Source organism: Prunus dulcis, chromosome 4, assembly GCF_902201215.1.
Source record: "Prunus dulcis chromosome 4, ALMONDv2, whole genome shotgun sequence".
Classification (NCBI taxonomy): domain Eukaryota; kingdom Viridiplantae; phylum Streptophyta; class Magnoliopsida; order Rosales; family Rosaceae; genus Prunus; species Prunus dulcis.
Window position 1 is genome coordinate 20307338 of NC_047653.1, and position 15371 is coordinate 20322708.

General features: G+C 37.0%; 1 protein-coding gene across 2 annotated transcripts; it reads left to right on the top strand.

Annotated features, from left to right (window-relative positions):
• The first annotated feature begins 395 nt into the window (after nt 1-395).
• LOC117624160 (homeobox-DDT domain protein RLT1) lies at nt 396-13813 on the top strand. Of its 2 annotated transcripts, XM_034355299.1 has the most exons (8): nt 396-632; nt 4729-4836; nt 4922-5581; nt 9696-9772; nt 11644-12018; nt 12129-12215; nt 12340-12431; nt 13220-13813. In XM_034355299.1, the coding sequence occupies exons 1-8, from the start codon at nt 626-628 to the stop codon at nt 13287-13289; spliced, it is 1476 nt and encodes a 491-aa protein (XP_034211190.1). In that variant the 5' UTR covers nt 396-625; the 3' UTR covers nt 13290-13813. The 2 variants fall into 2 exon arrangements, with proteins under 2 accessions (XP_034211190.1, XP_034211191.1); XM_034355300.1 differs by lacking the exon at nt 11644-12018 and having other exon boundaries at nt 13220-13401.
• Nucleotides 13814-15371: the final 1558 nt, after the last annotated feature.

Sequence of the window (15371 nt, forward strand, 5' to 3'; positions counted from 1 at the left end):
TTTTGAAGCTTGTAATATATAACATTAGTTTTTTTTAAAAAAATAAAGAAAATGAATAAAAGTATTTATAAAAACACCAAATTGGGTTTAAATAAAGAGAAATGCTCTCAAATAGCACTTATCACTATATCGATGTTACCTCAATATGCTATTTAAAATATCGATATGATATCATTAATTTGATAGTCTACGTTTCGTGATAATCTTGATATAACATAAATAATATAAATATTGTGTCTCAATAAATTTTTTATTATTTTTTTGTCAATATTGTTAAATTATAAGATAATTGTTTATTTGACATTTTACTAAAATACGGTGGTTTTTGGGGGCATTTCCCTTAAATAAATTAACTTAAAGGAAGGCCAAATTGTAAAAGTTAATTTGGATGAAGAAACCAAACCAAACGAAGGAAAACAGAGAAGAAACAAAATGCCCCGTCTTTGAACCTCTCCTTTCTCTCTCCATAATCAAAATTTAATTGGGTGCAAACAAAAACATGCAGACTCAATTGTGCACTCCTTTAATTCAATCAATCTGCCCAAACAGGTCCAATGGGTTTCGATTTTTAGACACATAGAAATCAAAAACTCACAACGCGAGAGAATCCCCGGAAACTCACACCATGGAAGGTATTGTTGTTTTCCTCTCTATCTAAGTCCTTTTTGAGATATGGGTTTTCTATTTTCTGATTGATTTATGTGAATTTTTGCATTGCATTGTTTGTTTGTATTTGGGATTATCTTGTATGCATGGAGAATTTGTTCTAATGGTGAAGATGTTATCTAGGTTTTATTTATTGGCTTCTTGGTTACTGAGAAACTTACAAAAGGAAAATGGGGTTTTCATCATGTTGTTTTCTGTTTCCTACTGTATAACAGTACCAATACTAGTCGAGTCTATTGAGAAAGGAGATGGAGAAGAGTGTAATAGTTCATTTATCTGCCATTAGCCTAACATATCTTTATATAATTTCAATGCTTTACGTTTCCTACATTTTCTTATTAGACACAAGATTAGGCCTTAGGGTTTTTATTTTTTTTCTGAATTTCGTTAGTCTATCGGCACAAAGGTGATCGTAACATCATTAATCACCAAGATATGGAAATCTCAGTAAAGGCTTAAATTTTGTAGAGATGACGCCCTTAATATATTTTTTGGGAGTTTTGTTCAACTTTATCGATTCTTCTGTAAATGCTATGGTTAATAGTGTAAGGTGTTGTCCTTGTTATATGTTTGAGTATCAAATGTTCTGCTGTTTGATTAACAAACCTCAAGTAATTAGATTTGCTATGATTGAATTGGAAAATTTGTTTCCAAACAAGAAAGTTTACAAAGAAAAAGGGAGTAACTGGTTAGTTGGTAGATTAATATATGGAAAAGTGAGGTAAGTGCAGATGGTATCACATAAATTTTGCTGTTAGTAAAAGGAAAAAAAAGCTATCCATTTGTAAATATTTTAATGGCATGTAATATGGATAGATGGCAATATCAATTAGTTTAACTTAAGAAAAGCCTATGCTGATAAATAAATAAAAAAACCTTCAAGAAAGTTTGTGAAACAAGGTTCTTTTAGTTATGTAACCATGACCTACGTACGTGTACAAAATTTATGTGAAATCAAGCTTGTGAAACAGGATGCTGTTAGGCATGCAACCATGACCTATGTGCATTTGCAAACTGGATTTTACTCACTGGGGCACACTTGACTCGTTGGTCAAGGCTGTGGAAGGGACTTGTGCGAAACATAAGCTTCAATACTTTTTTTTATTGAAGAGAAGATAAGCTTCGGTACTGTCTGTTTTAGAAATTAGAATGCCCTCCTCTAAGAGTCCCACTAGTTGATCTAGGGGATTAAGCAACTCTATTAGAATTATGCATGACCACCTTATTTGCTGAAGTTAAGGCAATCTAATGTACTTCTTTAAGACTGGAGCTGCTATATTTGTATGTTTGGATTTTATTATGAAGAAGATTGTTGTATACTTGTTTGTATGTTTGTGAAACTTGAGTTAAATGTTTTTTAGTTCAAGAATAGCAATGCTTTCAAATGTGTTTGTGAACTTAGGCATTTTTGCTGAATGGTGTCTAGTTTTGGAAGATTTTGTTCTAAAGGTTCAGTTCAACCTGTTATCATGTAGAAGATTCCTGCAACCTAGGAAGGAAGGAATTGCATATTATTCCCGCCATTTTATATTTCTCTTAGAAGGTTTTTCTTAATTTGGCCATTGTCTTATTCTTTGTTGTCTCCAATAAGAAAACAATATATAAGCATAGCCACACCTATAATAATCTTAATGAAGAAAGTTATTCATGTGAACATTATTGCAAGAATAACTTTGCAAGAGTTCTCAAATTCATATTCGTAGTCTTTGGCATTGTTGAGTCACAAAGTAACCATTCTTAGCTTTTTTCTCATGCTCCCAGGTTGTTTCTCACTTAGGGGAAATTTAAGTGATATAGAATTTGTAGAATTTTCACATTTGATGTCTTGCATTAGTAGTTGGTTTTTCATCTTACTTGTGCTGAGAGGAGATATTGGGCTATTCAGGGATCTGGGGTTATCTCTTGTAAATCTTTTTTCTTTCATTGCTAAACAATCCGAAGAATCCCACCTTTGATCCTTGTAACATAAGTTGAGATATTGGGCTATTCAGGGATCTGGGGTTATCTCTTGTAAATCTTTTTTCTTTCATTGCTAAACAATCCGAAGAATCCCACCTTTGATCCTTGTAACATAAGTTGCAAATCTTTGGTGCCTACCAAAAATGTCCAGTCACTTGCTTGGCTGGTGGCTCATGGTAACATTAACACATGTGATATGCTTCAAAAGAGCAGGAAATACTCTTCATTATCTCCTCATTGGTGTGTGCTGAGAAAAACTCCCCCTAGCGTCCCAAATCTGGAGTAGACTAATCCTGGCTTTTGTTTTCGAATGGGTAGGAATTGATACTCTTTTCCATATGAATTCTTTCTGGGGAGGGAATTCAAGAAGAAAACTGTCACCCTCTGGCGATGGGCGGTTTTGGCTCTATTTGGGTGCTTTGGTAGCAAAGGAATAGCAGAATCCTTGATAATAGAGAGGAAAATTTGGCTCCACCGTGGGACATAATTCTCTATCATGCTTCCCTGTGGGCTTCCTTGTCTAAGAAATTTAAGGATGCCTCTTTAGTAGGATTCATCTGGATTGGGCTGCTTTTTTGGACTAAGTGTGTTAATTTGTTTTGTAAAGACTCGGCATTTTTAATTTTTTTTAATTTTAGTGGGTGGGTGTGTTCTTGATGGACTTCTCGTCCATCATGCTTTATACTTCTCTTTTCTATCTTTAATCATTAATATCTGATAATATTAATGGATGCAAAATAAGTTTGAATCTGATAATATCTGCTGATATAAAGATCACTCGGTGGTGGGGATGCCACAAAATTTTGTAATTATTTTCCAAGGAGGGATGCAAACAAGAGGAGTGTATATGTTATCTGTGTCACTGAGTATTTGCCCGACACGTTGAATTTCGTTTGTCATGAAGGTGCCGTCTTGCTTCTTGGTAAAATCTTCGCACAGAGTCCTACCTTCACAGGGGATTTTATTTAGAACTGGAGGGGGAAGATGATTGGAGCCCATTCTGTTTCCCATAGTTTGATTATGGTAGGCAGGGATATTGAAAATCTAGTTGAAGTTGAGAAACTATTTGTTATACGAGTTAAATGTTGAAAATTAGAATCATTCCCTGATCTCGGTTATTTTGCACGATTTAAATGCTGTTGGGAAGATGTAGCATAGGTGGTAGTGGATCATATGTGGAAGTCATCATCGTTCACTTTTTAGGTCATTTATGCTACAAAGAAGATGGCGACTTTCCATGTGAAGGATTTGTTAAATTTGATTGAGGCTATGGTGGGGAGCGAGTGTACTCGGTTTCTCATCTTTAATTTGTTGTTGACATTTTTTCTCCTCAACAAGTGAGAGGAGAGATGTGGTAACTTGGTACATAATAAAGATTTTTTTCAGGTTAGTCTTGGGTTTAAAGACAAACTTGGCCAAGAGTGTGCTGGTAGGAATCAATGTTGAGGAATGACTCTTGGTGTTCTTATCCCAGGGAGTGGGTTGTGAGATAGGTGAGTGGCCTTTGAAATGTTTGAGACTTCAGGGAGTACTCCATTTATCGTTTTGGGCTCGGTGTAAATATTTTTGCATGCTTGCTGGTGGGATTCAAAAGTGATTGTCAGAGGTTCAAGCCAATGTCCTCGGAGAGACCTTTCTCAAGGCTTTGGTGTTTTATCTTCTATTTTGGGAGAATGGGGAGAGGATCTGTCTTTAGAGATAAATGGGTTGGGGATCTCCAATGTGTGCCCTGTCGTTCCTTTTTCAATAGAGTTCTTGTTTCCTATATAAAAATTTGGGTACCAGGAGGAAAGTGTCATTGGTGCTCCATTCATATTAAGTGGAGATGCCAATGAATTAGAAAGGGATGTTTTCGAAGATTAGAAGTAAAGGATTTGAAGGAACACAGTATGTTTTCTTAACAGAATATGTAGTCTTGACATAGAAATGGTGAAGGATTCTTGTGACTGAACTCAAGTAATATGGAGGAGGTTATGTCGAGTCTTACATTCATACCTGGAAGCTGATTGGGTATTAAATATGTTCTGATAGATGTATATTATCCTATCATTGATTTCATTTTGTGACTAATATATCCTCTTTCACTTTTTGGTTGATTTTTAGAATCAAATGAACTGCATTCTGAGGAGAATAAAACTTCCCAAGATAATAATAAGAAAAGAAAGCTGAAGACACCAGCCCAGCTTATGGCTTTAGAGAAATTTTATAATGGTAAGGATTCTTGTCTTGGCATATCTTTTGTCTTGCTCAGTTTTGAGTCATCAAATTTCTTAAAGGAAAATTTTTCTTTTTCCAGAACATAAATACCCTACAGAGGAAATGAAATCACAAGTTGCGGAACAGTTAGGATTGTCAGAAAAGCAGATATCTGGATGGTTTTGCCACAGAAGGTTAAAAGACAAAAGATTGTCAAGAGATGAAACTTGTGCTAATGGACGGCAAGATCGTTCAAGTGGTGTTATTCAGGATCGAGCTAGTGGACTTGGGCAAGACTCATGTGGCAGCACTAAACATGGAGATCATAGGTATGTTGATCCAAGGGAGGTTGAAAGTCGAAGGCTTTCTGGGCATGATTTCCCAGCTGCAGATATTACCCGTGAGTATAGGAGTCACTATACCGAAAGAGTTGGTGTCATGGATAATACATCTTCAGAAAGTAGCTCGTCTTTACAAGATAGGTTCTTTACTCAAAATGACGATCCGTATGATGTGGAAACTTCTAGATACCTAGCGCATAATGGAGTCTTTTCACCCATAAATTCCAGGGCCACAGAGAACATGGCATATAAGCCCTCAGGGTATTTGAAAGTGAAAGGTGAAGCAGAAAATGCTGCTATTACAGCTGTTAAGAGGCAACTTGGGAGGCATTATCAGGAGGATGGTCCCCCATTAGGTGTAGAATTTGATTTGCTTCCTCCTGGTGCATTTGAATCCCCGATTATGGATTCAGTCCATGGTATGTCATAATATAGTTTCTGTCATAAGAACAAATTTCATATTCCATGAAGTTAGTATTCTGAGAACAGAAAGCTTGATTACCGTTTTTTAGATCTTTTTACTCAGCTTGTATTGATGCTCTCATATTATTAATTATATTTTCTTTGGGTCAGCATCGTACAAATAGATTGTGAGGTATGCTTATGTACAGGAGATAATTCCCTTTTTGGCTCAAGCAGAGGACTGAACAAACTGTGAGAAAATGTAAATGTTGCATTGAGAGAGGACATGATGATGGTTTATGAGAGAAAACGTGTGGTGATTGGTGTGTAGTTGTTATTTTTATTATCTGCTTTGTGCATAGGTGATGCAAATATTATCATTTTGTGTATAACCAGTGAAACAAGATTTTGAAGGTGTTTGACATTTTATTGTATTATTTTACAGTTTCATGAAGATTATGCAAGTTGTTCTGTATGGAAGGCTGATGTTTATATTTACCTGATTCTACTGGCACAGGGCTTTGTCCAGTGAAGTAGCATAAACTTAGAAATCTTGAACTTCATTGTAGAGCCTATAATTTAATCTAATGTTTTATAATATAGCTTCCTGAAGATAAATTTACTTAAACTTATGCTCTGAAGCAGTGTTAAAATTTATTAGCTAGGCTTTTTTTTTTTTTGAATAGAAACATTTTTATTCAAATTGTAAGGATCAAAACAAGACATTTAGACTGTAGATAAACGAAAACACTAGCCGACGAAAAAGACACAAGGCCACTCAACACCTAACTAGCCAACCAAACATAAAACAGCCCCTTAAGATACTACAGCTAGCAGATTGCGCATAATTGAAGGATAGGGTACATCCTTAAAGGCAGGGGAAGTTGATGCCCAAAGGGCAGCCCAAAACTTCACTCTATCCCATAACTCTGCCACTCCCACTCCCTTATAATCCTCAAAAATTCTCCTGTTACGTTCCAGCCATAGGTTCCAAACCACTGCCTGCATCAGACTACCCCAGAGAACTTTTGCCTTCTTTCCCCTTCCCAAAGCATCAATTCTGATGGAAAAAAGTTCAAAGCAGCCTTCTGGTATTACCCACACCGTATTAACTTCTTGCAATAATGTTTCCCACAACTTTAGGGAGAAAGGGCAATGAAGAAGGAGATGGTTCACGCTGTCCCCTGCCATATTACATAGAGCACACCAGTGAGGGCTCATGCACAAATAGGGACAACGTCTCTGTAAAGTATCCCCAGTATTTAGTTTTCCCAACACCGCTTGCCACACAAAGATCTTAACTTTCAGAGGAGTCTTGGCCTTCCAAATTTGAGTGTACGGGGGAAAGATCTCCCCTCACCACAATTCTGAATATGAGAACAGAAAGAATGACAGGTGAATAGACCAGAGGGGTCAAACTTCCATATTCTCTTATCCAATCTGGAGGTGAACAACCTCACACCCTCCAATAGATCCAACAATCTAGCCACCTCTGTTATCTCCAATTCATTGAGATTCCTTCTGAACCCAAAATCCCAGCTGAGAAGGAGCCCATCCGAGCTCGCAAAAGAGGAAATATTGTGGTTTTGCTTCCTGGACAGATTGAAGAGTCTTGGGAACACCTCTTTCAAAACACCACCCCTGCCCCAGTCATCTTCCCAGAATCTGACCCTAACTCCAGAACCTACCACAAAAACACAGCCTTGAAGAAACAGATTATAGCCGCTAGAAATGTCCCTCCAGGGGCAGCGGCAAGATCCCCGAGTCGCAGGTTTAGCATCCCACCCATTTGTATCCATTCCATAAATACTTCTGATCACTTTATGCCAAAGAGCATGAGGTTCATTAGGAAACCGCCAAAGCCATTTTGCCCGCAAAGCCACACTTCTAGCCCTCAACGACCCCACCCCTAACCCTCCACAGAATTTTGCCTTGCCCACCACCTCCCAACTCACAGCGTGGTTACTTTTCCCATCCAAGCCTTCCCACAAGAAATCTCTCATAAGCTTCTCTATTCTATTGGCTACTCCAATAGGAATCCTGAAAAGGGACATGTAGTAGATAGGAATACTACACAACACAGCCTGAATCATTGTGAGTCTTCCCCCTTTGGATAGGCAAGCACGCTTCCATTTTTGTAATCTATTCTCCACTTTTTCCACAACGGGATCCCAAAACTTGATCGCCCTGGGGTTCCCACCTAAGGGAAGACCCAAATACAACATAGGCCAGACCCCCACATCGCATCCCCATGCCCCAGCCATCTCATTCACCATCCCGTCATCAAGATTAATTCCAACTAGGGAACATTTTGATTTGTTGATTGTCATACCCGACACAAAACAGAACAGTTCCAGAATTTGAAGGAGATTATTCCAGTACTCTTCTTTATCCTCTATGAAAAAAATGGTATCATCAGCGAACTGAAGGTGGGATATCTCTACCATCCCATTCCCAGGGGAAAGTCCATGAAACTCATCAGCATCTTGAGCTTTCTCCATAATTCTGCTTAACACATCCATCACCAAAGTGAATAGGAAAGGGGAGTAATTGTCAGATTAATTGTCACTGTTTTATCACATGGGTAGTTGGAGGAAAGTGGAGTAATTGTCAGATTAAGTGGACTTTTACTGGCAGTGTGAGTTAGAGGTAGTTTTGTAAGATTCACATCAAAAGACAAGGAAACTGTCCTAATAAGATAAGGTGTGTTAACGAATAAGTAGTAGTTTGTAGAAAGATAAAAGTGTGGGTAGAGAGGGAATCCCCTTTCTATAGTAGTGTAAATATAGAGAAGACGTGTGCGTAGATGTGAAGATTCTTAGTACATACAACATAGATAGAAGCTCTGATTTGAATATGTATGTGAGTTATATATCTCATATCTGTGCAAATATGTTTTGTTTGATACGTCATTGTACCAATGATGTTTTATTAGTATATAAATCAGCAGTATTCCAGTTTTCATGCTTTGAATGTTATTCCTTGACATGGTTCTATTGTGATCAAGCCTTTTAACTTTGTATTTCTGCATTCTTCAAATCTCTTACCATTTTATCTTTTGGTTTCAGTTGTTAGAGTAGTTACAAAAGCCTGTGTCAGTTGGTTAGTCAGGCCCAAGAAGTGGTGACTGGGCCCATAGTCTAATTTATTTCTTGCGGTGGACAGGAGACGGTCCGGTCAAAGTGTAATAGAAACTGAATTATTGTGTTTGAGAGAAGATGAACTGGGGCCTTGGGCCCTCCATTATTTTAGCTATTGTTTACAGTAATTATTTCAATGTCTCTAGTGTAACATTTTCTTCTGTAGTTTTTTCTCTTTATAATATGAACTTCCAACTTATTTACCTGTAATTGGAGCACTAATGTTTTGACCTACTCTCTGAGTGGTTTGCTATAAATTCCAGGTTTAGTAAGGGGCCTTACAGTTTAAACTGGGGGAAAGAGAGGGGTGGTGAACTCCCCTACTCATTTCGTGTTGGATATTGGTGTTTATCTTCTTGTGTCTTGTTTGCCTGATTTCTGTTGTGCATTCTCTTTTGAAGCTTTTGGAACCATTTCTTTGCATCTCTTTCAGATTTTGATTCATCTTGATCTTGGTAGATATGATGGTTAGACTAATAGCGTACAATGTGTGTGCAAATGCGAAATTGTAGGTTTTACTGAAAACAAGTATAGTTTGTGTAGTGTATTTCTTTTGATTCTACTCAACTATTTAGATATTTTTTATGTTGATGAATATGGAACTTTGTCAGGGATATATGACATCATGGGGAATTTTGTTGGAATGCAATGGGAAGAAAAAAAAAAAATTTCATCAAACCACCAATCTGCTTAATTTTTCAAGGGAAAAAAAAAAAAACCGAGTTGCTCAATAGGCATTAGCACATCAGTCGTTTTGCTGTAATTTTCAATGCTTGTTTAGTCTGGGAGTTCATTATTTTCTATGCATGCTTGTTAATGAAGCTAAAAAATTGTTTCCCCCTCTCTTTTATTTTGAAGTTGTACTCTAGAGGAGTGTGATTTGCTTTCATTTACATTCTTGAGTCTTTTAGTAGTTACCTGGAATGTTTATTTGAATATTTATATATTCCGGAAGTGTATTCTTATTTATTTTTTGTTCAATGCTATGCAGAACCATCCATTGTTGGGAATCCTGTCCTCCGTTCTCCTGACATTTCTGGAGTGAAAGGGCAACTTAGTCCAAGAACTGTAAGTGGACCTTCTGATGCATTTGTGTTATATTTGGACAGATCTAGTGGGGGAAAGGGTGTGAAAACTTCATGGCATAGCTAATTTATTTGTTTATTTCAATTATAAAAGATAATAATGGCAAGGAAATTTTATGTAGTCAATTGATGTTGATTCTGAATGCTTAGGTGCCAGTTATTCTTCAGAAATAAATTTTTCTACAGAATACATTTCTAGATGAAATAATATTATTAGTTTTTAAGCCCAGATTCAGAGTCTGGCTACATTAGTCTGACAAGAGAACAATTATTATTATTACTTTAAAGGAAAGGATGAAAATTTACTTCACAAAAGAAACTGAAGAAAACATTATCCTATACATATGTGTGTGTGTGTGTGTGTGTGTGTACTGGAGGGGGATACCACCTGCTTCTGTTTCCCGGGATGTGAGAAGCGGTGCTTGACTTATGTATTGCTAGTCGACTGGGCTCTCACATCCCACAAAATGGTATTCTGATCCTTTGTTTATGTGTGTTCCTTTCACAACCAAAACATGTAAAGGCTTTGTTAAAAAATTTCCGTGGGACATCCTTGTGATTATCATTCAAAACTATGTATAAGTGTATGCAACTTCATCATCTTTGATAAATTCAAAGTTCTGAAATCTCAAATCTCTTTGGTCATTTCCCTTAGGCCCAGGTGCGAGACATGTTCTGTTATGGGTTGAGGTAGAGAGAGAAGATTGTTCTACTTTGGTTACTGCCTATTTTGTAATTGTTATATTATAAGGTAGATTACATTTTTTACCCACATAAACTATAGCGGCATTCACTTTGGTGCATGATAATCAAAACCTTACAATGCCACACCCAAAGTTCGCGCCATCTTTGAATTTCAAGCTTCCGTTAGTGTCTCCATCAATTTAGCCATTTTCTGCTGATGTAAAACTAGTGGGCCCCACAAATTTGATGAAGATTATGCCACGTGGGAAAAAATGATTATAGAAAAAGCCAAATAACCTTTTACATGTTTAAAAAATTGAGAATCAGATAAGTAATTAAAAGATTTAAAGATAAAAATTAGAAACTAAACAACATAAAAGGAAAGAAACCCAATCTTCCCCAATTCTCTTCGACCCTCATCTCCTCCCTTCTCCCTCATCTATCCCATGGCGGATCTGCCATTGCAGATGAAACCAAACCCATCTTATCTCCAACGCCTAATTAAGAGTCCAAACAATATATGCTGCACAGCCTGTTGGCTACAAGACCCAAATCAAACCCATTATCACTAATCCAATGCTGTCAAAACTGGCATTATTGGGTTTGGAATGTTGGCCAGAACTTCTTTTGGTGTCGGGTCTTTAATTTGGTGGATAGGTCTTAGTGAGCAGCACCTAGATTTTTTCCTTTATGGTCCCCCCCATATTCTGCAGGTTTAAAATCTGGCAGACCGTACTGTACCATAATCTTTCCTATCTTCAGTGCACCACCATTGCTGACTGTAGATGTGTGCCAGCTGATACAAGCCATGCCACCTGCATTGCATTATCATCACCATTGCTGTGAACCCTATCCTTTACTTCCAAATCCTCTTCACCCTCTGAAATGTAAACAAAAGCCCCCAAGATAGAACTACTACGACATTTCTATGAACCGTTACATCTTTATTTATTTATGAATTTATGTTTAGTTTGTCTTGACATGACATTCAGCCAAATTGCATTTGCATAAATTAAAATTATAATTGAAAGTTTGGATTAGCACAACTTACACCTCAAGGAAGCAAAATATCTCTGCTATAATATCTTGTTTTTCATTTGTCCGTAACCGGAATGCATTTTTCTCCCCCCCCTTTTGTGATATTCTTTCCACCTTTTGATTCTCTTGCAGAGATATGAAGTATACAATTCCAAGTTCAGATCCCAGGATTCGTATATACAGCAGGAAAATCCTTGCATTACGCATGGGTTTGATCTTCAGGAGAAGAAATCTAGCAAAAAATTGAGACAAAAGTTAACTTACCTCAACCACACAAATTCTTCTCCTGGAAAAAACTCTTCCTTGGATATTTATGATAAATCTGTTGGCGGAACCTCTGCTTATAATACCAATAGGAAAGATAAAATGAGATCTAAGCGGGGTTACTCTAGTAGGAAAGTTACTAGTGAACAAACAGAGCCTTGTTTACATGAGTATGATAGAGTTAGTAGCCCCAAGCTTGTCCAAAGGAGTGATTATTTGAAGCCAAAGCCTTCGAGTTCTATAGTTAAGCGTTCTGAGACCCTATACCTTTCAACTTATATGCTCTATTATTCAAAAACTCCCATATGGAAAGTACTTGGCTTGTGACTCTTTTTAATTGCTATGTCTGCCAGGAGGAGAACCTTGATGGAGAATGCAAGGCCATGAAAGTCTATAGCAATCCACTTAGAGTAATGATGAACTCTACTGATGAAATGGCGGTGAGTTTGAAATTTGGTGGGACAATGTTAATATGTATGTGTGGCATGCATACATGAGTACATACAACTTATGAATGTATTCTCGTTTGCTTTTTGTTCACATCCTTTTTCCTTATTGATGAAGGTTGCAAAACAAGCCAGAGTTAATCTCCCTCAGCGAGATTATTCGACAAATTCGTTTCCTCAACTGCCACCTCGTAAAAATCAGATTAAAGGGTTCGTATAACTTCCTTAATGTGCATGTGCCCAAAGTTATGTGCGCAAATGTGTGCTTGTGGGCTTGAGTGTCCTCCATGTGATTTTGGTCGTCAATTTGTGCTTGTCTTGTTTTCACTTTTTGTTTTTATAAAAGAATAATAATAATTATGAGGGATTTATTTTCTCTTTCAACTGCTTAAGTTTAGGCTGCAAAAGCCGCATTCTCCCCCTGAACCAGTTTAAATAATGTTAGTTTTACATGTAAGAGTTAATATACAGAGGCTGTATATGGCAAGCTATTCTAGGTTAGACTGTTATCTTTTCCCAACTAACAGCGGAGTGATTTGCTTCACTTTCTTGGTCCAGTTATAGTGGCATTTCCCTTTGCCATGATGACATGCTGTTATTTGCAGTATATTATGTTTGGCATTATACTTGCAACATCTGGCAAACTCTTTATGAGGCCCTGACTTTGATGAAGTGATTCTTATCCTTAAGGTGGGTGAGAATAGCATTAGAATGAAGCTTTCACTGATTGGAATCTTGACTTTCCACTTCATCAAAGTTTTACCGAATTTAGGTGCATGAGACACGAGAACAATTTCCTACTTCCTGAATACTGTCCTAGTAGAAAATAATTTTTTTGTTTTTTGTTTTTGGATTATATCCTTTTGAGGATGAACAAAGTATTACTATGTCCACGTTGCAAATGTAATAGCATCAGTGACTGAAATTAATTGCCTACATAAATATTTGATGGATCCTCCATGGCTATCCGCTTTCTGACTGTATTGTGCATAATTTAGAACTGCTATGGAGATGCCATCTAGCTTCAGTGAGGATGAAACTGCAGAAACCAATTCTTCTGTGGATTGAGGATCCCGCAATTGAAGGATCAAAAGCTGGGAGGGATTCACAATGGCCTAGGGATGTACAGTTGAATAGAGCATGTATTCCATTTAAGCACGTCAGAAGTAATATATGCGGCATTGTTATCGTCAGCAGCAAAATGCAGTTGCTGGCCTGTTTTGCTCTTCCAGTGATCATTTGTTAATATGTGTAGAAATAATTTTTTTTAAACAATCTAGTTGGTATTGCATTATGGTGAGTGTGATAGAGGTGACAGTAAGATTGTAAATCATCTGTGTCTGGATCTGCTATGAGTATGGTCTTTAGAAGGAAAGCTCATCCAACGCAAGTTACTGCTTTTATTGTTGGTTAAATGATGGCAGAGCTTTCTGCAACTTCAAAATTTGGCTTGCTTTAATTTATAATGAGAAGAAACGGGTTGTAACTTATTAATGGTTCCCGGTTCATGCATTATGGTGGAGGAATTAACTCATGTAGCAGATACATGATTTCTCCATTGAAACTTTTGTAGCAGATACATGATTTCATTAGGGTTTTCTTGTTTTTTGTTTTTTAATCTGCATGTATGCATAACATTTCTTTTCTCTAACTTAACCACCTGCAGATATGAACAAATTAGTGAAATATCTGCTAATTGCTAATTACTGTGAACAGAGGTGTTGGAAATAACATTGGCCTGCACATTTTCTTAAACGAAGTGGCAATCCACCTCAGTATGTTTGGTTCGCCCGTGAAAAACTGGGTTTCAAGCAAGCTTATTATCACGAAACTATTTTGTAGGTTAAATTAAACGAATCCTAATTCTTGTAATAAGCTTACCGCCTCTATCTGTAGGCGTTTCTAATGGTTTGACTCCCAATTTTCCAGTTGCTTTTAACAGATCCAATACATATTCTCTTTTTTAAGAAATATGCCTTTTTTGAGTAGGCAATTTCCAATCCAAGAAAGTATCTTAGAAGGCCAAGTCTTTGTTAGCAATTTGCTTGTGTAATTAATCTTTAGCTATGAAATTTCATCTTTATCATCTCTTGGTCATCGACATAAACCAAAACAGCGGTAGTACCAGAGAAGCATCTGCAACACTTCATTTTAGCCCATCGGTAACAATTGAACTTCTCTTAGCATACAATAATCGCGGTGACTATTTTGGTCCATATATAATCGTTCTTGTGATTGACTAGGAGGAAGGGGTGGGCATCGAGATCTGATAATTGAAACACCGCGTCGCACCGAACGGAAGAAACTGGAACGAAACTTTGTTGATTAATAAGTCAACAAAACAGCACCTAATTGGACTGAACTGGTTCAAATCGATTCCAATGACGGTTTCACACCTTATAAAATTATACCGAACCGAACTAGATAGGCCGTGTATTTTTTATTTTTTATTTTAAAATATTTAAGTTGAATGCAAAACTTCTAATCTCATAACTAATATTTTCTCAAGTCCAACTTCAAAACACCTCTCTTTTCAAGGCCAAATCATCTCTTTTTGCATAAAATTGGGTCAGTTGTGAATTTTTAAGCTCAAAAAACAAATTTTTTGTTGGAATTTGTATAAATAAATAAAATAATTTGAAAAAAAATCTGGTCTAAAACCAAAACCTGTTTAAACCTGATTGGATTTCATATATTTTTTTTTTTCACCAAAACTGTACTGAACCGCACCAGTTGAATAGTATTAGTTTCGATTCTGTTGGAATTGGAAAATGGACCGACCGGACCTCGCTCACCTGTACTAAGAGGTACCCTGATATAAACTTCGTCTTCTAGGTCACCATGAAGAAACACATCTTCAACATCCATATGAAATAATTTATACTCTTGATTTACAGGTCGGATAAAAGAACATGGAATGTATTCATCTCTGTTTCTTCAACCAGCTCCGTATCTTTGTGGATGTGGTTGCAATGCTCCGGTGGGCTTAACCATTTAGAGACCCATTTTTGCTCTATTGGGGATGGGTTTTTAGCATGAGTTGTTAATACAACTTGCAGGTTGAGCCCCATTGAGAGCTCTTATTGGGCTTGCCCTAAGAGAGTCTTAAGGCCACAATTTGCACAGGACTGCTTATGTCAACAAGGCCCA